Here is a 23,760-nt window from a genome sequence, read left to right on the forward strand (position 1 = left end):
TAGTAGCTATACAAGGCAGCTGGGTACATACGGGTCCGGATAGCGCCACAAGCCGCGCTACGACAAGACCAGCACGCCGTTGCCGGGCCGCGGACGATAGGGTGGTGCTGCGTCACCGGACGGCATCGGACGCACGCGCGGCCGGCAGCGCCGGCACGAAAGGATATCAGGCAAGGGGGCGCGCGCCAAGGAGGAGGCCTGGGCGCGAAGACGGGCCACCTCTAAACCCCCCCATTCTCGAGCATCGTGGGCAGAAGAACTGGAACTGACAATCAACAAGGCCATATCGATGGAAGGATATCACGGGCGCCCATCACTTGCAACACTCGGAGCGCCTCTCGGCCCCTCCCCAAGGCCGGCGGGCCTTTTCTCTCTCCGGGCCTTGTTGTCGGGCAAGCGGCCGTTTCTTTGCGGCAGGGTTCGCCACACAAAAAAAAAAAAAAAAAAAAAAAATGCGGCTAAGCGCCGTGGTGGCTTCAAGGTTTTGCGCGGCAAAGCGTTAGCTAAAGTGTTTCGTGTGTTGTCTTGCCTTGTCCTCCTGACGGCCAAGGGAGACAAGACCAACAGCCGAGATGAAGACGGATGGGACGAAACGTCCCAAGGGGGGCGGCGGCGGCGGCGGCGGCGGTCCGACGAGGTGAAAGGCAGACGAGGCGGAATCAAAGTTTGTGCGTGCTGCGTTTCTCCGAGCACCCACCCCCCCAGGACGGAGCCGCTTCCAAGGGGAAAGCCCACGTCATCGCCGATAAGCTCCGGAGCCGCACAGGATGCCTTGTCTACATACAACGACAGGTTCGGGATGCGGGAGATATCTGCGCTGACGGGGAACATTGGACAAAGAAGCCCGCCCAGGCGGCGGCCGAGTCTGCTGCGGGGGGCCACACGGCGCTTCTCGTCGGGGGTGTTGTGCCGAAAGCCCGGCGTCCTATGGGGGGACATGGGGCCGCCGCCGCCGCCGCCGCCAACCCGGAGAGAAGGGAGGCACGGGCAAGCGGCCCAACTCGAACGGTGTTGGGCGCTGACGCCTCGGACCGAAGTGCTACCGCCCGGGTGGGGACTTTATAATACGCGCCCTGCTCTCTCTCGCTCCCTCTCCCCCGCCGGCGATGCTGCCGTCGCTGTGGGGGCCGTCGTACTGTGTAGCTTGCGTGATGCTGGATGCATGCTCCGTGCGTCGGTTTCTGTTTTGCTTGTGTATTTTTTGTCACTTTCTCTCCGTTCAGCCTTCGTCAAAATTGCATTTCGACCGTCCCTCAACATCCAACATCAGATACGGTGTTGAAGGCCGTTGGTGACACGGGAAGTCTTCCATGGGCGCATGGAACGCACAGAGAAAGGGGATGAGAAGACAGCGCGAGCACAGATGGGTGTGTGTGTGTGTGTGTGTGTGTGTGGGCCATTAATTACACTCGCCCCAGCGCCTCACGTCCGAGCCCTCGTCGACAGCGACCACAGCATGGACGCATCCAACCGCCCGAGGCCTAGACGCGTCGATATCGCTGCAGGCGACATTGCGAGCAGCCGACGAGACTGCCCAATCGGGACGTTGATGTGGGATGGGACCTGCAATGTGCGTTGCCGACGCGTCCGGGACGATAGCGTGACTTGTGCGTGCTTCGCAACAAACAAAGTGGGCCGCAGGGACGGCGACAACAATGGAATCAAAGTCGGTACGACGTAGCACGACCCCCATGTCAGCTCCCTGTGCAGGACTGGGAAATTGGACCCAAAGGAAATCCGACCAACAGCTTCAGCCGACAGGCGGCAAAACTAGTCAACCAGCTCTCCTTCGCCTGCCAACAGGATCCCTCTCTACATGAACGTGATATTACATTTCGCCCGAGTCCGCATAAGGACGACAGCCTAGTCCAACAGACAGCCAAGGCGGCAATACTCGTACCAAGAGCGAGTAATTTTTAAATGTTTTCATTCATCTTTCTCAATGCCGCATCTAGCCGTGGTATGCTTATCTCGTTATGGTGCTAAAATAAGGAGCCAACATTGGGACAAACAGATACGATGGAGTGGGGTAAACAAGCTTGGAGAAAACGCCTGCACACCCGCCCCAGAAGCCAGGACCGGAATTGCTCCCACAGGACACAAGAGGGGTGGGTTGACGAAATGGACACCAGACATCTTGGCCCAATGTCTGCCGCGCACAGGCCCACACTTTGCGAGGCCATCTATGCCACAAACGAACGAAGGACAGAGAAACAACACGATTAAGAGAGGAGGTGCTGGCGTTTGGCAGACTGACGAGCCTTTCTGGTCTCATACCCTGATTGATAATGGCATCTATACATAAAAGGTAAGATATTGGGGGCATTTAACATGAAAATGTACAGAGGAAAAGGAGACTCGTCTGTCCCGTGGTGTGTGTGTGTTTTTTTTTCTTCTCCGCTGCGGCCCGGAGCCGGCGAGGAAACGTGGTCCGTCGTGTTCCGCTTCGACCTCAGCGTCTTTGGTTTCGTGGCCCCGGCTCGTTTTGCTCGGCTCGTCCATCCCCCAAAATCATGATTGCCGCCGCCCTGGATGTGCAACGCCGTCGCCCCGTCCACGAAAACACTGGCGTGGTGTGGATGTGGGTTTGGGAAATTGCCAACCCCAGATCGACGCCCGCCACAGTAGACTTCGCCGGTATTGAGAAATATGATTAAGAGAAATAAGGCCAGACGCCCAGGGACCGAGCCGGCCAAGATGGGCGTGTGGCTCGGGCTTTCATTGGTGTAGGGTCGAGGCATGTATGTGGTAAAGTTTAATGGCCCAAGGCAGGAGACCTGAAACAGGAAACACCCCCTCAGTGTGCCATGAAGAAGTGGAAAAGGAAAATCCCAAACAGAAGAAAGGAACACAAAATCTCGGGCGCTTGAGAGCAAGTCGGACACGAGTGAGACCGAGGTACTGAGACCTTGGCCCGGACACGGGAGTCTGGGATGCAATCAAAGCAGCGGTTTCCCGAGGGGTATCGAATATGCAAGAAAACGCAAAGGGGGCAAAGGCAGGCCCAAGTGTATGAGGCTTCTATTGAGACGTCGATATATTGCGAATATGGCGGGTGGCGTGTGACAGGCATCGATCGGGTGGCGAGCTCGGCGACCCTGCGGCGAGGGCGAACTTGGCCGTCTTCTTAGTTCCAGCCAAGCGAGTTCTCCTGGGCAACGGGCGCAGAGATGAAAGCCGTGCGGCCCGAGTTGCCAGCGCCGCTGCGACCGCTGCCATGGCTGTCACGACCGCCGGGGGCACCAGCAGCAACTCCACCGTAGCTGGACGTGAAGTCACGGCTGAGGAGAGCACCGCCCATCAGTGCGGGGCTTCCGCTAGCCTCGCGCATACCCGGGGCCGTCGACCTAGACCCGTTGCTCAGCGAGCTAGAGCGCTGGTGGGTCTGTCTCTTCTTCTTGTACCTGCGCGCGATGATGAACATGGCGGCACCGTAGGCAGCGGCCAGGGAAACGGCGCCGACAGTAATTCCTGCAAAGGTGGCCCTCTGCGAGGCCGACGGGTTGTTGCTGCTGTTCTCGTTGTTGAACACGTCGTTGGGAGTACCACCGGGGCTGCCAGGCGAGCCACCCGACGCCCCGTTGCCACCCGTACCATCGAGGCTACCAACCAGAATATCAATAGCCGGGTTGATCTCGAGGGTAAGGTTGTGCACCAGAGAGTCCGTGTTCTGGTAGAACTGCGAGCTGGGGATCTTGATATCCAGCCTGAGCCTGTTGACCTGGTCCTTGGGGTAGGTGGCAATGGCGATGGTGGTGACGAAGCCCAGCTCCCCGTTGGTGTTCAGGGGCTGCAGGCGACGCATCTGAATCTTGTCGGGCTGCCCAGTTCCAGGAAGGTAGCCCAGGGCCTTTGGCAGGTGCTTGAAGATCTGCGCAGCAGCCTGCGGGGTGCCAGCGACGAACTCGTAGTTGAGCGCGTAGTTGAACCCGACCCGGATCTCAACCGTGTCGTCGGGAAGCGGCTTGTTGTCCGAGTCGGGCGTGATAGCCTTGGGCAGATCCGAGGGGATGGGGGTAGCAGTCGCCGTTGATGGCACATTGGGGTCATCCGACTTGGTAGGCGAAGGCATACCAATAACCAGCGTGGTCGGGAGCCAGCCAGCACTGGTCGAAGTGGGCGCAGCGGTGGACGTAGTCGAGTCGTCCTTGGGCGCCGCCGAGGTGGTCGACGCAGGGACTGTGGCGTTGCCAGAAAGCACCGGGACGGTAGGACCAATAGTGGGCTCGCTGTCCGTGGTAGGCAGGACTACAGTAGACTCAGACGAGGTAACAGACGTCGAAGAGATGGTGCTGTTGCCCGTGGGCACAACAGCCGGGACAGTCGTGGGCGGAGTAGTGATAGGGTCGGGCGGGAGGGTGGTGGGAGGGGTCGTCGTCGTCGTTGACGGCTCCGTCACATTGCTAATCGGGGGTGGGGGGACGACGGTGGTCGTGGGAAGAGGCGGCGTGGTGGTCTCAATACCCGTGGTGGTCTCAACACCAGTGGTCGGAAGGGGAGCCGTGGTCGGGTCAACGACGGTGGTTGGCTCCGCAAAGGTGGTCGAGACGGACGTGGTCACGACCGATGACTCGCTCGTCACTGTCGGAAGGATGGTGGTGGGCTCGGCGCTCGTAGGCTCAACAGTGACGGGCTCGGTCGTGTTCGGGGTAAGAGCAGTCGTGCCCTCGGACAAAGCGCTGCTGAGAATCGACGAGATGCCGGCCAGAGGGTCCGCGGTTGTGGTCGGCGTCGCCGTGCTGGTCGGGGTAACCTCGCCGGTCGGCGCGAGGAGGATGCCGCTGGAGCTGGAGGAAACGGTCGGAGTCGGGGTAGCAGCGGCCTCAGACGAGACCACCACGGCAGTGGAGCTGGTGGTGGGAGCAATCACGGACTCGGGGAGACCACCGGTCGACGAGGCGACATTGGAGCGCTCAGACGACGTCGAGGAGGCGACATTGGAGCGCTCAGACGACGTCGAGGTTTCCGACGGGGGCGGAACCACGATGGTGCTCGAGACAACTATGGTGGTCCTATCGTCGCTGGAGTCCGAGGTGGTTCCCTTGGAGGGCTCGAGGCTCTCACCGATGCTGGACAGGAAGTCGCCCAGGTTCTGGCGCTTCGTCGTACTCGCAGGAATAACGACGGGGGTGGACTGCGAAGTCGTCGACTCCTGGCTGGTCGTGGTCGCATTGAGAAACTGACGCTTGACGTTGCGGGGAAAGTAGATCCTGGGCCTTTGCGGCTCCGCGCTGACGAGGGTGGCAGCGGCCACGAAGGCCGCGGCGAGGACGGAGGTGGTATGCATTTTTTATGTCTAGATGGACGGTTTGCGATTAGTCCGAGCCCGAGACCAGCGTGGTTATCCCCTGGTCACTCTCCTCGGCCGAGGCTGGCAGACGCTCCAGGGGCTTCCAGAGAGGTCAGACTCACTCTTGTCAGGGAACGAAGAAACGAGTGTACTTGACAAATATGTCGATCAACGAGTGTATACAGCTAGCTGTGGATCATGGACGATCGTGTTAGTAAGAGGTCATGCATGAAAAGGACCGTTCGAATCGATGCCGTCGAGGTACAAGGCCTGATCGCCTAGCAGGTGAGGTGGAGGAGGTCGTCAAAGTGGCCGCGTGCGAACAAAAATAACCCGCCCCCGTCACTTAGATGTAAGAGACAAGGACAAGTTCATTGGTCCCCCCTCTTAAAGCCACGCGGTTCTGGCTTCCTTTGTTCTTGCGCACACCATCGTCCTCCTCCTCCCTCTCCTGCAGGGGATCCTCATGCACCCCGTAGCAATCAATCGGCGGGGCGCAGTGGCGTCTCTGGCTTTGTCACTCACGGAATGACCTAGCACCGGGCTGCTGTTTATTTTTGGGATTCTTTTGTTCCCAAGCGCTGGCGTGTTGGTTTTGTTCAAAAGAGTGACTCGACGAGAAATCGTCGAAATGGCAGGCTTCCAGGAAGGGTGTCCTTCAGGAGGTGACTGGGCTCGTCCGTGTTCGCGTCAGCGGCCTCATATGGTGTCGGCTTGGCATGGGGGCTTTCCGGTGGGTTGCGAGACCTCCGGAGGACCTTCCAGGCTCGTGTCGAGAGATTCTGAAATCTCTCAGACTCGAGCTCGAAGGGCGTGACACGGGAGGATCGTCGTCGCCGAAAGACGGTTGTCGCGGGCAAGGCGTCGGCGTTGAGGATGGCGGATGGCGGAGAAGGGGAGCGGAAGGCCAGAGGAAAGGAGAGGCGGCGGCAGGCGGGAGAAAAGACAAAGCTGGCACAGCAGCCCGACCAGGGAGCACACACACCAAAAGCGGAGCAACGAGCGGCGAGGGAGGGATGGGATGATGGGGCGGAGAGAACAAGAGAGGGGCGGGCCACTTTGGGACGGAATGGAAAACGCTGACAGGCCTGGGGAGGGCAGGGATGAACACCAGGCCAGGTGGTGGCAGGGGGCCTGCGCTATCTGACCGCCATGCAGCGCCCGGGCGAGCCGTGTTAGTGCCGCGCTGCCGTAATCTCGTGTGTGCTGGGCAAACGGGACGCAGTGCACAGGGGCGGGGTGGGGAGGGGGGGTGAACAGTCGGCCGGCATGTCTGTGTCCAGGAACGGCGCGAGCTAGGGCCATCCTTGGACCGTCACTCTCGCCAAAGAATGGGTGTTCCTGGCGGCTTGCTTGCGCACCGTTCTTCGGAGAAACAGAGCCAGCGGGCAGCAAGCAAGCCAGTCGATCCACCAGGGGCAGGGGCAGAAGCGGTTGGACCGACAGGTCACCAGCAGCCGGACACGCGCGCGCGCACACACACATCGCACACACGCACACGCACGCAGCCAGGCGGGCCCACCCTGGCTGACCGTCCACCCTTCCTGCCACCCCCCTTCTTTCAAAGGCCTCGTAACTGGGTGAGGGTGCAGGGGTAATTTGCGGCGCGCTCGAAAGGGGCAAGCGTGGTCCAGGTCGGCAGAATGGTGGGTGCGCCGGCGGCATGGCTTGGTCCGCTATTAGAAAACAGGCTGATGGGCGATACCTGGCGTGCTGGCGTCTGCATGGGGCGGTACTTGTGCCGGCCGGCGTCTCTTGGGGGAGCCGGCAGGTACCTACTGTAGGCACCTGCCGTGGGTACCTGCTGTCTGGAGGTGCGAGCCGGCCACAAAGGCTGGCCGCCTGCCCACCCTCCGCTTCCTTGGTCATGGCGAGAACCCGCCGGCGTGCAGGCGGGCAGGGGTCGCCATTGGCTGCGTAGCCAATAACCGTGCCGCCGCCGATGATTTTGCAAATTTCCATTGCACCGCTGCCAGAGCACCGGCTGCCAAAAATTGATTCAGTCCGCAAATGGGCAAGATCAGTTTCGACCGCTCGAGCCCAGCGGCGGGCTTGTCCCACCGAATCAGCAAGGACAATTAGGAGCTGCCCCACCCTCACATCCGCCGTCCTTTGCGCGCGCCCACCCTCGGCTGAGAGAGCGAGTGCAAGCGATCGGTCGAGCAACGTTGGACCACGTTGCCCACCCTGTCCTTGACGCCGTCAGCCGATTCCAATTATTGCATTCCAGCTGGCCATTGTCGCGTTCCCGGTCTGGCTGCGGGCTCGGGATGTGGATGATGCGGACGAAAAGGTGACTGTGGTTGCGAGCGCTGGAGTGGGGGATGGGCTGGGCACACGGACCCGGTCGAGGCGTCGTGCGAACAACACAACAAGCGCGCTCGGCTTCCTTTCTCCCTCCGACGCCTGCGCGTAGAGCAGCGCCCCAGAATGGTTTCCTGTTTCCTGTCTCAACTTGGTTCCTTGAGCAGGCTTCCTGCTTCCTTGAGCAGCAAAACGGCACACAGCCAGAGAAAAAACGGAGCGACGGAGCTAGCTCGCAGCAGCGTCCGCCTTGGTCTGGCGCGGGAAATTGGAACTGGGCATTTTTTGCGGGCCCGCAATGCAACACACATGAAGGCATGCTCGCATGGTGGCAGAGTGGGGTGGTGTTTTGTCACTTTGTTTCCCTACCACGAGCGCTGTCCCCACCTGGCCCCGTTCGTTTTTCAGGCTCGTCGGTGACCGTTCCCCTCATCCAAGCCACCCCCTCGGGCCAGGGATCAAAGTGCTCCATTTTGATACTTACAACAAGGCCGGCAGTAAACAAGAGGCCTGGACAGTAAACAAGCCCAGTCAAGCTCAGTCCCTTTGCGCGCAGATCTTTTAGAATTGCCCAAAAGCTCAATTGAAATCACGCACACTCCGGCATCCATGCTGAGCCATGCCAAGCGATAAATGCCGCTTCGTCTTGAACTCACCCCTTTTGCCACCACCGTCTCCCGCCCGGCCAACCCATCATGACACCCCTTTTCACCGTCAGAGGGTCCGTCAGAGGGTCCGGCCTTGCTCAGACCCCTGATTCACATCAGTGGGCGCCTCCCTCGCCTGGCGCAAGACGGTTCTCGCTTGTCACGTGCTCTGGCTTCAGGCGGAGAACGCCTTGGTGTCAACCTCAAACACGTGTGCACCCCTTGTGTCTTGCCGTCTCTCGGGCTAGCGAACCACGATTCGCCTGCTCCCCAGGCCCTTTCATCCTTCAGCCTTACCAGACCTGCCTGGGTGAAGAATGCGTATAGAGACTGTGATCCGTCTCCAATGCCATCATCGTTGGCCAGGGCAAGGAATTGGGTTTTCTGGCCATGGCATGCTCGCTAATAAAACACTGACTCAACGGCCTTGTTTGACCATCTCGTCTCGTCATTTGAGGAGCCGTCGACAAAGCGCCTTCGCTTCGTTCAGCTCGCCCCGCGCCTGGAAAGGGGTCCCACCAGACTACCTTCCATCCTGCATCCGCGTGCCTTGCATTGAGACAGACGCTGCCCGCCCTTCTCTCACTCCCTGTTGATGGCGAGCGAGAGGGGCTGGCACGCTGGCTGGCGGATGGCTACCACCACCTTCCCTTGTGAGCAAGCGCATGGTTGCATCGTAGGTCGCGTTGCGATCGTGACAGATGGTGCGGGGGGCACAACCACAGATTCTGGACCCTCGCTGCTGCTGGTCGGCGGGGAATGGGCGGAAGAAGACCACCCGCCCACCGCCCACCGGCCGCCGCGTCTCCCCTCCATCGTGGGGCACAGATGGCGCTGGGCCAACTCGACGCCGCGAAGTGGCTAACGTCTCGGGAGTGAGAGAGAAGAAAAGAGCACTGCATACACGCACGAACTCACCAAGCTCTGTCTATAAACTATATGTTGCTACCGGGGGATACGAGGGACAAGCACATCGGCCCAGTCGTTCGAACCACTCTCGGGCGTGAACCACCACCACGACTCAGCACCGAAGCAGAAGACCCCTCAGTCAGCGCTGCAGCCAGCGCGGCCGGGCTTTCTCGTATCCGCTGTGGTGTACACTGCTTGGCTCTCTCGCTGTTTGGGGCCGCTCCCAATTGCCCCGGCACCCGGCCCCAAGCCCAATGTCTTCAGCTCCATCCAGGTCGTGGCCGTAGTGCGGGAAGACATGACACATGAAGAGAAAAAAAAGAAAAAAAAAGAGGCATGGGCTGCATCAATTGTCTTGGCTGTTTCCCTCGAGCTGAACAATTGATATCGGCAGTTCATCGGTGGGCTAGAATGCTACGAGGGTAGCAGCAGCCCAGTCGTCAGCCAGAGAGCTAGACAACCACAAGCCAGCCACAGACAGCCATCGGAATGTGATTTCTCGTTTCTCAAAAACATGGACGCAGCAAGCCCGAACAATGACGCCACGGGTGTGGCTATGGTGTCTCTCTCTGTAAAAGAGGTGGCTATTCATGGAAACCCGTTGATCCTTCCTGCCGCTTTTGGTTAGGTGGTCTCTCCCCCAAACGGCCCTTCTAGGGGCGATGGGAAAACGGGACTGCTGTCTTTTGCGATTTGTTTCAGGCTCGCCTTTGGAGAAACGAGCCTCTCCCATGTTTCAGGAGGCACCCCGACACCGACCACGGCTGCGGAGAAATTAGAAGCTGTCAGGCCGCCCATCTGGCGGGCCATTTTTTGGCCTTTGCATCCCCTGGATTAGATGCCGATCGATCCTTCGCCCCTGCGTCGTTCGTGGCACGCCCAGCCCCCAAATTGCAGAAATATCGTGTATCTTTGGTTGATACCGCGCCCAAGTGCCGACGACTTCTTCGCCGGAATGTGGCCTCAGGTATCTGTCGGACCTCATCGCTCTCTTTTCGGTTACATCAAGAGATGATCCCTTACTTGTTCATGCAGGTTTCTTTGCTTCTGAGATGTGGTTTCCCCGCCCGGATTCCATATTGCAAAATATCGGACATATCCATGATGGGATAATGGTCGTGTCGTCTTTTACCGGTCAAGCCGGAAAGGGGGCACAATGCAGTTCCCAGTATAGGTGCTGCCCCTAGTCTATACCTACCTCTAGGTACCTACCTATACGGCTAGGTACCTATTATTGGCTGGCGTTAATGCTTTGCCTGGTTCGCAATCATTCCACCACGGATGATGCGAAATCCAAGGCCGCTCGCATCGGCATTGTCGCGGGAGGAATAGCTGGTTGGTCAATGTTGGACGAGTGGATAACCGTCCAACAATAGGGCTCACAATCGTCATCGGCAGACCACGTTGGCCAAACCGCAGATCAGGCCACGGCCCCGACCAACCAAAGCCGGCCGCCTTGCCTTGGCACCTGGTGCCTCTGCACATCTGCCCTGCACGCCACAGCACCTCATGTGCGCGACGGCGTGCGCACGTAGTATGTAGGGCAGGAGGGCAGGTATAATGTGCGGGGCGGGCAGCACAGCCCCGTCGGGAGGGCCTAAACAGCGCGCTCGCCCCCGGTATCTTTGGGCTTTCCCAACCAGAACGGACGGTAGGTGGTGTATGCTCGGCTCGGGTGTACTGTGCCGGCGCAAATGGGAGTGACGGGAGGGGGGACTTTGTCCTGGTGTTCGGGTAGATGGTGGACTTGTGCGTGTGTGCGATCAGGCACCTGTCATAAAGGACCATCTCCGAGGTGAGGCTACACGGGTTGATGACTGTGGCACCGCGCGGTATCGGATCGCGGACGGGAGGCTCCAGTGCTCCAGCTGTTCCTTGCACGCGGCACCGAAGAAAGATGAGTTGACGGAGTGAATGTTGGGCACACAGATCTCTACTTAGTATACATATGGCACGCTAGATTTAAATATCACCATCGTCCTTGGATGGAGCCTCAAGACCTTTTTCTCTTCTCCTCGCATCACTAGGTGATTGCATCATTAGAAGCATCCTCACCAGCCTCCTCCTCTACCTGCCAATAGTGAGCTCCCACGTCACCCCCGATGCCTCTCCGGGACCCCTGCATACTGCTCTCGTCTTTCCGCCTTGTCATGAATCCCGCTCCCCAAAGCACATGAACTCTACCAGACGCCAGGAACCCCGCCCCCTCCATCCGCCGCTCCAACTAAAGCCTCACTTGCTTCACTTGCCCCACCAAAGCTCCCCCCCACCCCCACCACGGCCCACTGACGCAACACATCCTCTGAGCCGTTCGATCCTTCGGTTCCATATAAGGGGATCGACCTAGAGAACCAAACCTGACCTCCATAAAACACCATCTTCTAACTCTCTTTCCTGGTCAGAGCCAGCCCAATTGCAGACATCCTCGCCCTCTACAGCTCAACCAACCTCGATTCACAATCACCGCCATCATGGGTGTCACCAAGACCACGCGTGTGGAGGGTGACGGCGCCAAGCCCGTAAACGGTCAGACCGTCACCATCGAGTACACCGGCTACCTGAAGGACACCAGCAAGCCCGACAACAAGGGCGCCCAGTAAGGGCTCCCCCTCCGTCCCTGCCTGCCGTGACCGCCTGCAAGGCCTGTGCGTGCATGGGGCAAACCACTGACGAGGCCGCCGTTTCCGCTCCCCTCCAGGTTCGACTCGTCTGTTGGCAAGTCCGACTTTGTCGTCAAGATCGGTGTCGGCCAGGTCATCAAGGGTACGTCCATCTAGCTCCCTCTGGGCGCGCCCGTGTCTATCCAAGCTTCCCCTCCAAGAGACATGAGATTGCTAACCCAGATGGCCGCGAGACAGGCTGGGACGAGGGCGTCACCCAGATGAAGGTCGGCGAGAAGGCCACCCTCGACATCACCGCGTAAGCTCATAGCCTCCTCTTATCCATTCATCTCACTCACGCTTGGCGACTCTTATGGGAAAATCACAAATATACTAACAAATCCTGCCTCGCTACAGTGACTACGGCTACGGCGCCCGGTAAGATGACCCAACGGTCGCGCGCGCGCGCCCTCTGACGCCGTGATGCTCCAACTACACCTGGGGCTCGCGCCTGGTCTGGCACATTTGCTAACCCCCGACGCAAAATCACAGTGGCTTCCCTGGCGCTATCCCGCCCAACTCGGATCTGCTCTTGTGAGTCTCTCGCTTCGTGATTCCTCGACTGCGAATCTGTATACTGACATCAAGTACAGCGACGTCCACCTCAAGAAGGTGCAGTGATGGCCGTTTGGGTGGGCTGCAGCTTCCAAGTTTCACATCCAGTTTCATAGTCTGACGGTGACCTTTGCTGGGTCAACTAAAGGACTGATGCATGCTGAATGTTGTTGGGTGGATGGAAAACGAAATGCGAGAAATGAGGCATGGGAAACGTTGGTATACGTTGGAGCGGGCTAATATGCTCTGCGCTGTCGCGTAGAGGCTTCTGTAGCCCAGTTGGAGTGCGAGTGCGAGTGGCGGTCTCGAAGGGCTGTCTGTCCTATGGGGCAATCTTGCCAGAGGGTGATCAATCCAACAGCCTCCATCACTTTCTCTTTGACCGCGTGATGGCCTGCCGTGGCCTGGGCCCTGCTCCTGCCGAGAGCGATTCGTCTCCAATGGCCCTCTTCCAAAACAGTATGCCATGTTCCTCAAGACGGTCAACATCTGTCACATCCGTCAAGCTGTTTTCCCGCCCGATATCCCAGATCCCCACACCGGAAGGAAGGTCTCGTCGGCAACCCACCAGACGTGTTTCACACCCGCTGTCAGAGATCAGGTGACACAAATCTCGCTCGTTGCCAGCAGCCGACCCAATCGGGCGGGCCAGAACCATTTGCCCTGTGCTTCCCTCTCGCTTTCGAAGGGATGGTGTTTCGGATCGCTAGGCGTTCGAGCCCCAATCTCACGCTTGTGCGCACTCGTGGTGCGCTGGGGGGGTGTTTGGTTTGGGTTGGCAAATCTGGGTGCTGCTTTCCATATACATAGTCCGTCCCGTACGTCCGTCCATCTCGGGGACGGCATAGGTATAGTTGGGTCGGCGTCACCCAATGAGTCCCGTAGTTGCTTACGCGGGTCTCGTAGTCGATCCGTAGTACCCGATCGGGGCTTGCGTAGCCGGAGAGGTACGGTGCCTATCCTGCCCGAGTCCCTCACTATGTTGGGCATCCTCCTATCCACCCAGATACCTGACTTGCCAGATATCTCCCTGCGCGGCTTCACTTCACTGGCGTACCTGGCCCAAGGAACCATAGGCGAGTAGGGTAGAGGGTAGGTACACAGTGAGCGGCACCGACCAGATACTGGTGTTCAAGTGTTGCTTAGATTCGAACCGTTGCCCTACATTTTGTCACAAGACATTGTAAATACTCCTGCCTGGCTCCCCAAGCCTGGTTGTGACGACTGAGCCGCTTGGGGTTTCCTCCCATACATTCCGAATATATCGTAGAGTCTTTGTGTCCGAGACTGCTTGTCAAATCTTTCAAATACATAGTTTACCACGTGGGGTCTGCACTGCGTTTGCCCCCTTTATCCCATACATATATGCACACGTGTTTGCTGCCCCTCTGGACCTCGCCTATCTCCCTCTTTCGTCAGCCTGGTGGAGGAAAGCCGTCGGGAATACATTGTTGTATCCCATGTAGGTACCCGAGGAAAAGTCGCCGTTGATGTCCTTGACCTCGTGAATCTCGGCGCCCTTGGGAAACAGCAGTTGGCCCTTGGGCATGGCGCCGCCATTGTTCCAGGCCTCTGGCGGGTACCACGACCACCGCGCCTGCCGAACCTGACCCGTGCCCCCGTCGGGTGGGAACGGTGGCGGCTGCTGGCCATCAGCCGACGCGGCTGTTCCGCCGCTGATGGGCCACGTTGCAGGGGCCGAGGAGCGTACGTCGGCTGTGACCAGGCGGCTGACGGTGTGGCCAGACTCGTCCGTCCACTGCCAGCGCTGCAGGTGAGGCGCACCCTCGACTGGGTCGATCAGGACGTCTCGACCGCCGACCATGTCGCACTGTATCAGGCGGTACCACCGACCCGGCCGGACCTCGCGGAATCCAACCACCACCATCTTGTCGCCGGCTTTGGGACATCGCCGCCAGCCTTGCGGCCCGTTCTCCTCGCTGATCTTGCCGACCTGGACCAGTCCCTCGTAGCAGTGCTGGCAGATGTCGTAGTTGCCAGGCTTCGAGTCCGGCTCCAGCCCGCTGGCGCACTTGTAGCAGTGGTAACGGCTGTGTGCCGGCGGTATCTCGAGCTGGCAGACGTCGCATCGGGTCTTGAACATCATGGGCCGCGGCACGCCGAGACCGCTGGAACGGGGCGAGGTGGGAGAGAAGGGGTAGACCTGGAGCGGGGACGTAACTGCCGGGCTATGCGGAGGCGTCGGCATGGCGGCCTGGACGCCTGCGATCGACGGTCCCGGCTGGTGATGTTCAAAGAGGCGCAATGCCTCTGGTGGTTGGTAGCTGATGGGAAGCAAGGGGTGCGTACACGAGTTCCCCCGGTTGACGCAGTCGTTGCAGAAGCCCCAGTCGCCATCGTTGCAGGCGCCGCACTGCCAGTAGCAGTCTGCGGCCCAGGCCTGGCACCGGGAGCAGAAGGCACCCCTCTGAAGTCTCTCAGCCGGGTCCTCGAAGATGCCCCACGACGAATCTGATGGGAGGAACCGGCTCGCAGTAAGGGCATGTCGTTCAGGCAGCTGAGGGTTCTTCATCTTGGCTCTCTCCCACCGACGCCGCCCGTCGTTGCCGAAGCCGTACCACCCTCTGCACCCTCTACCCTCTCGGTAACACTTCAAGCAGAGATTATAGCTCCCCCGGTCGCACGTTGCACAATTATAATGCACTTCATATTCGATATGCTCTCTTTGGCATTTTGAGCAGGGCACGTTGGGCTCCGGGTACGATTCCCTAGTCATTGTCCTCTGCTGTTGATTTTGCTGTTGTTGATTCTGTTGTTGATGCTGCTGCGGCGGCTGATGTTGGGGCTGCTGCTGCTGCTGCTGCTGTGGCTGTTGTTGGAGTTGGTGCTGTTGTTGCTGTGGCGCCGGCGAGAGGGCCGGCGGGGAGTCGGTCGCAGTTGGGTTCGATGTGGGGGCAACTCCAATGTCCGCCGGCCTTCCAACTCTCCTGCCCCGGTTGGAGTTGTTCTCGAAAGACGGCGTGGTCATGGATGGCGGTGTGGCTTGAACTCTGTTGCTGAAGGACAGCCCGGTATTCTCATGCTCGGGCCGGGAAACCGCCCCTGCCGGCATGGACTGGGAGCTAGAGCTCCTCACGTCCGAGATACCCGGACGAGTAGCGGCGGCAGAAGAGCCATCGGCCGCGCTCGGCCTGGGCGGGCTTATGTCAGTCTGAGACCGAGCCACGGCTCGGGGAGGTTGTAGACTGCCAGGGGCGGGGACGCCCAGGGATCCAGGAACCGTGGAGCTCCGGCCTCCGCTCGCAGTGCGGCGCCGATGGCGTGGCTCGTCTCGCACGTCGAGGAAGGCCCCGCTGGAGGGGGGAGTTCTGGTGCGCCCGCTTTCAGGCTGGTCCGTGGCGCTGACGGAGCGGGCGTGCGAGTTGGAATGCGAATGTCGGCGTGGCCTGGCAGGTGGCTGTGACGAGTCCCGTCGTTGTGACGAGTCCCGTCGTTGTGACGAGTCCCGTCGTTGCGTCTGTGGTCTTGATCCAGCAGGGCTCGCGCTGGAGCCGCCGCTGCCACTGGACCTGGACTGCCGCGGGACACTGCTGGGGTCGCTCCGCTGGTGCGAGGGCTGCGGCCGAGATCTCTCCCGCTGACGCCTGCGGTAGGCCTCGGTGATCTTGCGGCTCAGCTCGTCGTTGTTTGTTAGATCGAGATTTTCCAGGTCCAGGCCGTCCAGCAGGCCCTCCTCCTGAATCTGCCGGGCAAACTCTTCGATCTCGCGGTCGATGTCGACGGAGCCCGGGGACGAGGAGCTAATCAGAGACCTAATGGAGGACTGGTGCTCAATATGGCGCCTCCTCGGCTGTTCCGAGGACTCGGCTGGACGTTGGCGCGACTCGCTCCTGTGCCGCCTCCGGGAGCCGCTGCTGCCGTGGCCCTCCGAGGAGGTCCGCGACTCTGGCTGCAGCATGATGCTCTGCTCGGCCTGCAGCCTGTTCTCGGCCTCGACAAGGATCCGCCTCCTGCGCTCGCGTTCTCTGGCATCCCGCGCCGGATCCCTGGGGCGGCTGGCGTTGCCGGCGCGCGCATCTGCGCTGGGCTCTCTACTCCGGGTCACTGGCGTGGCCCCAGACGGCCGCTGGCGTGACTCCCTCCGGGCAGCTCCCCGCGCCGCGGCGGCAGACGGCGACGGGGCATCGCTGTTGCCCCGCCTACGGGCCCTGCGCTGGCGGTGCTCAGCCTCGGCGACTGCCTCCTGTAGGCTCAGGGCGCGAACCTCGTCGATCAAGCGGCGCTCCTCCTCGTCGAGACGCAGCTGTTCGGGGGTCCTCTCGAGGATATTGAGGCGGGGAAGAACGACTTCGCCGGGCTTGTACTTGGCGTCCATGGTGGACTTTTCCGAGTCGGGCCGGGCCTTGTCTGGGTTCGCGGCCAGGAACATTTCGAGCAGGGTGGAGACGGTGGCATTGCGGCGAGTGTCGCGCACGGGGGCACGACAGGCGGGGCAGGTGAAGACGGGCGAGTCCGGGGCTGGCGGCGTGGGCGCGTTCTCAGCGGCCGTGGCCTGCCATCCGAACCACTCCTTGACGCAGGCCCCGCAGAATGTGTGCAGGCAGTCTAGTAGCGTCAGGGGCTTGTACAGCAGATCTGCACAGATCTATGTATGCCACATGGTCCCGTGTCAGTAGAGGGTTTGGCGGTTGTGTGTGTTGACAAATAGCTAGGTACAGGCACGTTGGTGCGGAGGTCGATGAATAGGCATAACGCTGTGGTGGGAGTTTGCCGTTGAGGTGACGATAAGGAGCGAGAGCGAGAGTGGAGGATAGAGCGGGCGGGGGGAGGGACCAGACGGGGGAGGGACCGACGGGATTGGATTGCAGGCCCGACAAACGCGTGTCGCCCTGTCGTCCCGTTCTCGGCGCTTGGACTCACCGAACAACTCAGTTCCCTTTCCAGGTCGACCGAATGCTTGGGAGATCCCATCGTGGTCCGCGCCCGTCAACCCCGTGGGCTGGGGGCAAATTCGAGCGTGGGAATGCGAGGCAAACAGTTGGGCGGCGACGAGATGGGAAGCATGGGGGACGCGAGAGAAAGGCGGTGGAAACCGAGATGGGGAAAAAGGCCCCCTCGCTGGCCTTGGGCGTCGAAATAGGTGTGCTTTTAGGTGATGTGCACCAGGCGCCAAGCATACCCAAGCAAGTAGGCTGGGCTCAATGGCAGCTGCGGAGGCGGCGGTCTGCGATTGACTGCATGCCTGGCCTCTCAGTCCCAGCCAGCGTCAGGCCTGCAGCTGCCGCTGACGGCTCGGCGCTCGGCGCGGGGAGTCCAGCTTGCGTGGTCCTCCAGAGCGTGCGTCTGCTGTCGAAGCCCGACCCTCACTCGTCCCCTCTCTTACTCCATCGACGTGTGGGGGAAGATGGGGGGCCGGGTTGGCCAGGTTTTTATTGGCCTGTAAGCGCCAACCAGAACCTGGAGGCTGGCTACTGAGGTGGGGGCGTCCACGATGGCGCCGTCTTGGTTCGGGCCGGCCTTTGGGTGGTGGAGCAGTGCCCCATGTTAAATAGTAGCCTCCCTGTGGGCGGTAAATACAGAGCAAAAGACATATTTTAAGAAGTTGACATGTATCCGGCATCAACTGGCGACATACAACAGAGGAGAGTTCGCACCATGGCTCGTGCTGGCTCCAGCTGGACCGGCCTGTGACCCAACTTGGACCGATGCTCCAGCTTACTGCCGACTCGGGTCCGCCGATCATGCCGCTGATATCAGATGGGATCCCGATGTGACTGCGGCGTCACCGGCGCTATAATCTGCACAAAGTTGCTGTTGATGCCTAAGTAAGTGCCTACCTAGTGATAGTAGTATATGAAGTAAAGAAGTAGAAATAGTATATGAAGTGAAGAAGTAGAAATAGTACACAGAAACATTTCAGTGAGTAATTCAAATTATCAAGTGAATGGGTAAGATGTCTGGTACGATGCCATAAAAATGGAAGTTACTATAGCCAAAGTACCTCGAATGGTCTTTCCCCCCCGATTTACTTACAAAGGCATGTAGACCTGCTAGGCTGATGGATACACTTGGCATCACCTGCCTACTCGTGTGTCCACTCAGCCTTCTTCTTCTCAGCAAACGCCTTCATGCCGATCTTCTGATCCTGGCTTCCAAACAAGCTGTGGAAGACCCTGCGTTCATACTCAACACCATCTCTCAACGGCAGATCCTGGCTCTTGTTGACCACCTCCTTACAGGCTTGCACGGCGACGCGCGAGTATCCCGCGATGGTTTCGGCCGTCTTGAGAGCCGCCTCCATTAGCTCCTCGTACGTGGAAAACGCCCGGGCCGCCACTCCCCACTGCGCCGCCTCGGTGCCCGTCATGGGCTTTCCTGTAAGAATCAGCTCCATGGCCCGGGACTTGCCCACGGCCCTGGTCAGGCGCTGACTCCCACCCGCGCCCGGAATGGTGCCCAGCTTGATCTCGGGCTGGCCAAAGTTGGCGCTCTCGGTGCAGTAGAGGATGTCGCACATGAGAGCCAGCTCGCAGCCACCACCCAACGCGTGGCCCGACACGGCCGCGATGATGGGCTTTTTGATCTGAGTCGTCAGGAGTGACCACGGCTCGATGAAGGACGAGGTATAGGCCTTTGAGAAGGTGAGCGGCGCCATCTCCTTGATGTCTGCCCCGGCGGCGAAGGCCTTTTGCGACCCTGTCAGGATGATGGCCGAGATGGAGTCGGATCCATTGAACTCCCGCAGCGCAGTGTTGAGCTCATCGATCAACGGCGTGCACAGGGCGTTGAGCGCCTTGGGTCTGTTCAAGGTCACTGTGTTGGTGGCATGTGTTGTGGTCAGCTTCTTAGGCGTGTGGCATGCGATGTATCCCCCGGATTTGGTGCCATGGCCCCGCGTGTGTGTCTTTAGTCATTCTCAGGAACGAGGAGGTGAACCCACCTTGGCCAACTCCCGGCTTAGGCTCCGACACTTGGATGAACTCATAACTCCTGCCGGGTGTCGCAGAGAAGCTCCTGACGACGCGAGGAAACGGCGAGGGCTGTATTCTACAGGCAAGCGGCCGGAGACCTCGGAGGGCGTTCATCTTGTGGTTGGTTTTCGGGTTTGATTTGGGGGATGGCCACAATCAAGGTATTTTGACGATTCAATCCACCACCACGGGCGGGATGCAGCAAAAAAGCAGCTAAACAGTTTCAAGATGGAAATGCGAAAGGTTGGAGCTACCTTCGCTACAGGGAGGAGGCCAGCCCGCGCAGGGGTAGCTACATCATATCATGGTGAGGAGCTTGGCTTGGAGCTCCACGCTTTGAACCGCGCATACCCGAGGGTAATCGGCCCAGCATTGTGTCATTCTTTCGTTGCGAAGTTGGAATGCGCCACATGACTCAAAAGCCACACAGTCAAGCCACAACCGCGATTGCCCCTGTCACAAACTCGACAACACATGCAACAACCATCAATCAAGACAGTGCAGCGGGCGGCCTCCAGCGTGCATGAGCCAGATTTCATTAATCAAATCCGAGCCTCCATTTTTCTTCCACAGTCGCGACACCACCTCCCCGGCGCAAGTCTCTAGCTCATCGGGCTCGTTTCGCACCGTTGACGTAGCGATCGGAAACATCCACCATCCACAGCCATCTCGCCTTTCCTCGCGGCCACCCTCCCGACCGAGCAGCGACCCACGACCGCGTCCAGCTCCTACCACAGCCTGCCTGCGCGCGAATCCTGCATCCTTATCGCGCCATTATCGCGCCCCTCAACCGGCCTCCCTTGAACCCGACCAAGATGGACTCGGCCGAGCCCGACCAGACGCCGTTCGCGGCCGTCAGTGCCCAGACATCCAAAATCACCCGAGTTCGTGTTTTCCAGGCACAACCACCCGGAGGTTGCGTTCCATCGCCCCAAGGTTGCGCATACGCTGACACGTGCATGTCGCTCCCAAATCTAGCAATACCAAGCTCTCCTTGACAAGTCTACTCCGTTTGTGCTGTACAGATGGATCGGCACCGGCGTCACCTTGTTCCTTTTCTTTATCCGCATTTTCGTTGCTCAAGGATGGTACATCGGTATGTTCAGCCCCGCCAACACGTCTCTTTTCCTGGAGCTTCACAGTATCTCGTTTCATCAAAGTTTGTGGACTAACCTTGCATGTCGTCGTTCGTAGTGGCATATGCACTGGGGATCTACCTGCTCAACCTGTTCCTTGCCTTCCTGCAGCCCAAGTTCGACCCCTCCAACGAGGCGCTGGACAATGAGATGGAGGATGGCTCGGTTGGGACGTTGCCGACCAAGCAGGACGAGGAGTTCCGCCCGTTTATCCGCCGCCTCCCCGAGTTCAAGTTCTGGCACGCCGCCACTCGCGCCATCGTCATCAGCTTCCTGTGCAGCTGGTTTGAGATCTTCAACGTCCCCGTCTTCTGGCCCGTGCTCGTCATGTACTGGTTCCTTCTATTCTTCCTTACCAGTAAGTTCTTCAAGCAGCGACTGCGCTGGACCCTCTAACTGGGACATGGGACACCGGGGCAGAGTTCGCTGACCATTGCCGCCTTGCGTATTTTCTTGTATTTAGTGCGGAAGCAGATCCAGCATATGATCAAGTACCGATACGTCCCCTTCTCTATGGGGAAGACGCGGTACGCACGCAAGAACAACTCATAGAGGGCTCATTCGGACGCGGGACTGCCAACCAGCCGGAAGGCAGCGTGTCGACACGGGCCAGGCGCGACATATCCCTAACAAGGCCGTGGGTACGGTCGTCGGTCGCATGCCCAGCTCTATCGCATCTTGGCGCCTTGTCGAGGTTCCATGTATTATGACACGGAAGCTACATCTGTGGGCAGGTAGGCTTTGCCGGACGCAGCTATCTCAAGAATCTTTTAATGCTCCGACATTTACGGCATGTTTCACTTCTAAAATGGATTTACATCTTGTCACGGCCATCCTCGACAAACTGGGGCGAGGCTGCAGCTTCTATCTGGCGGCTGGCTGGCTTATTTGGGCGGGTTCGGGAGTGGGCTATCTGCATACAGTTGGTTTGCGACAGGCTGGGCTGTTCGCTGGAGTTTGTTTTTGTTTGGCGCGTAGAAGGAGATCATTGTACGAGATATTTAGAGCAGCATACATGCGCACGATTTCATATCTTGGAAAACAGCAGGGCATATTCAATGCCTTAATTATGAGGGTCTTCGGAGCTGCTTGCAAGGTACCAAGAATGGAATGGAAGCTTGAATGTCCAGGGTTGGTAGAGGTGGCTTGTGATTGGCCGACGCGGACCCTGAGTGGGTCTGACACGGTCTGGCTTGCATGGCTGGCGACGACAAGCGGCATGGAGCTTCGAAAGTCGAGCCGAATTGATTGATGGATTTGGATTTTACGCTTTGCCATCGTTCGCTAGACCACCACAACACAACGCGCAGATCGCCACGACCCAACGCCTACACGCCGCTCCGACAGCAGCTGCCGACACACTCCCGCAGACTGGCGACCGATTGATATCGCCAGCATGTCGTCCTCGGCGTCCCGCGGCGGCGGCGAACGCATGATCCACCAGGACTTCATCGCCCGCATCCGCTTCTCCAACACACTCCCGCCGCCTCCAAACCCGCCCAAGCTACTCGAGATCCCCAACACGGGGCTCTCGAGCGGCCAGTACACGAACCCGGGCTTCGCCTCGCGTCTGGCGCGTGAGCAGCCCCTCAACATCGAGGCCGATGCCGAGCTGGGCATGCCTTTGGACCTGGTCGGAATGCCGGGCGTCTTTGACGGCGATGAGAGCTGTACGTCCTTTTCGCCCCGCGCCCCCAGCGGCAGCAGCAGAGGAGGAAGAAGAAGAAGACGCACTCGCGCCTGGCGGAATAACTGACAAAACGCCCGATGGGTGTCAACAGCAATCCAAGCACCGCCGCACAACCCAGCGGTCAGCCCGCACGACAGGCCGCTCCTCCGGCCGCTCGCGACGCTGGGCAAGCCCAAGATGAACGACACGGCCGTCTCGTTCCTGCGCAAGACGGAGTACATCGCCACCAGGCGCGGGCCCAGCGATACGGTGGCCTTCCTGCGGCCGGGGGCCAGGCGGCCGGGCATGGGGGCGCCGGTGCGGCGCGCCCAGAAGCGGGCGAGCCCCGAGATCGACGAGGACGCGGGAACGCCGGCACACGTTAAGCGCAAGATCGCGCAGTCGTTCAAGGCGGCCGCGCACGACCTTTCGGACCCGGCCGCGCACGTGCGGCACCCGCGCAGCCGGCCCGGCGCGCCGTCACGCGTCACCGTCGTCTCGGCGCTGCCGCTGCTGCCCGATCTCGACGCGTTCCCCGACAGCGGCGCCTACCTGACGATCAAGTTCCACAACCCGCCGCTGGCGGGCGTTCCCGGGGCCGACGACAGCACGTACGACACGCGGCTGCAATCCTCGGTCATGATCCCCGTCGATAGGAGCGACGAGGAGGAGAGGAGGTTCGCCGCCGCGCTCGAGGCCTGGGAGCGCGACCCCAAGAGCGGGCCCAGGCCCACCAACCCCATCGCCTACGACTTCTTCCTGCCGCAGTCGGCCGAGGTCGGCGCAAAGTTCCGCCGCCGCTTCGACGTGGCCGACCCGGACCGCGACGATGACTCGCTCTACACGACGTCGACGGGCGGGCGTGACGACAAGGGCTGCTTCCGCTTCCCGCACATGCGCCGGTTCGAGACGTCGGACGAGACGGAGCTGACGCACGATTCAAAGTACGACGTCGAGGTGATCCTGTCGCTCGCCGACGATGGCGGCGAGGGCGTCGCCGGCCCCGCGGCCCTCATGTACCCCGTCATGCAGCGCACCACGATAAGGTCGCAGCGCGGCAAGAACATCGCGAGGACCCGCGGCCTCGGCCTGCCCGACGACGACGAGCAGCAGGGCATCGAGCGCCTCGACATCACTGTCGAGGACCCGGCCCCCGAGGTGGCAGAGGTCATGGAGCAGTTCAAGACGGAGCCCCGCCCCTTCCAGGCCGACGACGACAACGACGAAGAGAAAGAAACCCGGCCCGGTGACGACGGCGAGGGGGGCACGCGGCAGTCATCCGGGCGCGCCCGTAGCCCGGCGTCAGCCAACGGTGCCGACTCGGACGAGCAGGACGCCGAGGGTGACGAGGAGTAAAAGACGAAAAAAAAAGAAAAGAAACCGTGGAAGGACCGGCTGGCTTGGCCCTGGACTAGCGGCGAGGCACAGGATAGAAATGGGCCGGCGGCATGTACTTGTATCACATAGCGCGGGTTACTGCCTCCATAATTGCTCTCTGGCGCATATCATCATCATCATCATCTCTTTAACTCGGCACAAATCGCACGGCGTTTTCTTTACGTTAGAGTCTCTGGCATCGAAATAGGAAAGTTTGTTGCCTTCAAAGTGCTAGACGGGGTGGTTGGTGGACACGGAAGCAGATGATAATCAAACAGTGC

The 23,760-nt window shown here is 59.9% G+C and overlaps 10 protein-coding genes across 10 annotated transcripts; 5 read left to right on the forward strand and 5 right to left on the reverse strand.

Annotated features, from left to right (window-relative positions):
* Positions 1–506: 506 nt before the first annotated feature.
* On the forward strand, positions 507–1,065 carry GGTG_03866 (hypothetical protein; the record flags this gene model as incomplete). The annotated part of the gene is made up of 1 exon (XM_009221649.1): positions 507–1,065. Exon 1 carries the CDS (start codon positions 583–585, stop codon positions 1,063–1,065), a length of 483 nt encoding a protein of 160 aa, XP_009219913.1. The 5' UTR covers positions 507–582.
* A 1,886-nt stretch (positions 1,066–2,951) lies between these two features.
* Positions 2,952–5,287, reverse strand: GGTG_03867 (hypothetical protein; the record flags this gene model as incomplete). Its single annotated transcript, XM_009221650.1, has 1 exon — positions 2,952–5,287. The coding sequence occupies one exon, from the start codon at positions 5,285–5,287 to the stop codon at positions 3,128–3,130; it is 2,160 nt and encodes a 719-aa protein (XP_009219914.1). The 3' UTR covers positions 2,952–3,127.
* A 602-nt stretch (positions 5,288–5,889) lies between these two features.
* On the reverse strand, positions 5,890–7,252 carry GGTG_03868 (hypothetical protein; the record flags this gene model as incomplete). Its single annotated transcript, XM_009221651.1, has 2 exons — positions 5,890–6,241; positions 6,375–7,252. The coding sequence occupies 2 exons, from the start codon at positions 7,250–7,252 to the stop codon at positions 5,890–5,892; spliced, it is 1,230 nt and encodes a 409-aa protein (XP_009219915.1).
* An 844-nt stretch (positions 7,253–8,096) lies between these two features.
* Positions 8,097–8,746, forward strand: GGTG_03869 (hypothetical protein). The gene has a single exon (XM_009221652.1). It carries the CDS (start codon positions 8,290–8,292, stop codon positions 8,566–8,568), a length of 279 nt encoding a protein of 92 aa, XP_009219916.1. The 5' UTR covers positions 8,097–8,289; the 3' UTR covers positions 8,569–8,746.
* A 410-nt stretch (positions 8,747–9,156) lies between these two features.
* On the reverse strand, positions 9,157–9,722 carry GGTG_03870 (hypothetical protein). Its single transcript, XM_009221653.1, has one exon. The coding sequence runs from the start codon at positions 9,547–9,549 to the stop codon at positions 9,286–9,288; it is 264 nt and encodes an 87-aa protein (XP_009219917.1). The 5' UTR covers positions 9,550–9,722; the 3' UTR covers positions 9,157–9,285.
* Positions 9,723–11,500: 1,778 nt separating this feature from the next.
* GGTG_03871 (FK506-binding protein 1B) lies at positions 11,501–12,796 on the forward strand. The gene is made up of 6 exons (XM_009221654.1): positions 11,501–11,746; positions 11,849–11,913; positions 12,009–12,069; positions 12,168–12,188; positions 12,303–12,344; positions 12,404–12,796. Exons 1-6 carry the CDS (start codon positions 11,622–11,624, stop codon positions 12,429–12,431), a joined length of 342 nt encoding a protein of 113 aa, XP_009219918.1. The 5' UTR covers positions 11,501–11,621; the 3' UTR covers positions 12,432–12,796.
* Positions 12,797–13,495: 699 nt separating this feature from the next.
* GGTG_03872 (RING finger domain-containing protein) lies at positions 13,496–17,490 on the reverse strand. The gene is made up of 2 exons (XM_009221655.1): positions 17,247–17,490; positions 13,496–16,971 (listed from the first exon to the last, which is right to left on the reverse strand). The coding sequence occupies exons 1-2, from the start codon at positions 17,295–17,297 to the stop codon at positions 13,765–13,767; spliced, it is 3,258 nt and encodes a 1,085-aa protein (XP_009219919.1). The 5' UTR covers positions 17,298–17,490; the 3' UTR covers positions 13,496–13,764.
* Positions 17,491–18,123: 633 nt separating this feature from the next.
* GGTG_03873 (enoyl-CoA hydratase) lies at positions 18,124–19,667 on the reverse strand. Its single transcript, XM_009221656.1, has 2 exons — positions 19,267–19,667; positions 18,124–19,139 (listed from the first exon to the last, which is right to left on the reverse strand). Exons 1-2 carry the CDS (start codon positions 19,409–19,411, stop codon positions 18,409–18,411), a joined length of 876 nt encoding a protein of 291 aa, XP_009219920.1. The 5' UTR covers positions 19,412–19,667; the 3' UTR covers positions 18,124–18,408.
* A 159-nt stretch (positions 19,668–19,826) lies between these two features.
* GGTG_03874 (hypothetical protein) lies at positions 19,827–21,579 on the forward strand. The gene is made up of 4 exons (XM_009221657.1): positions 19,827–20,181; positions 20,276–20,393; positions 20,492–20,791; positions 20,897–21,579. Exons 1-4 carry the CDS (start codon positions 20,113–20,115, stop codon positions 20,983–20,985), a joined length of 576 nt encoding a protein of 191 aa, XP_009219921.1. The 5' UTR covers positions 19,827–20,112; the 3' UTR covers positions 20,986–21,579.
* Positions 21,580–21,666: 87 nt separating this feature from the next.
* Positions 21,667–23,760, forward strand: GGTG_03875 (hypothetical protein). The gene is made up of 2 exons (XM_009221658.1): positions 21,667–22,103; positions 22,215–23,760. Exons 1-2 carry the CDS (start codon positions 21,830–21,832, stop codon positions 23,456–23,458), a joined length of 1,518 nt encoding a protein of 505 aa, XP_009219922.1. The 5' UTR covers positions 21,667–21,829; the 3' UTR covers positions 23,459–23,760.

The sequence above is a fragment of the Gaeumannomyces tritici genome (assembly GCF_000145635.1).
Source record: "Gaeumannomyces tritici R3-111a-1 unplaced genomic scaffold supercont2.2, whole genome shotgun sequence".
NCBI lineage: Eukaryota > Fungi > Ascomycota > Sordariomycetes > Magnaporthales > Magnaporthaceae > Gaeumannomyces > Gaeumannomyces tritici.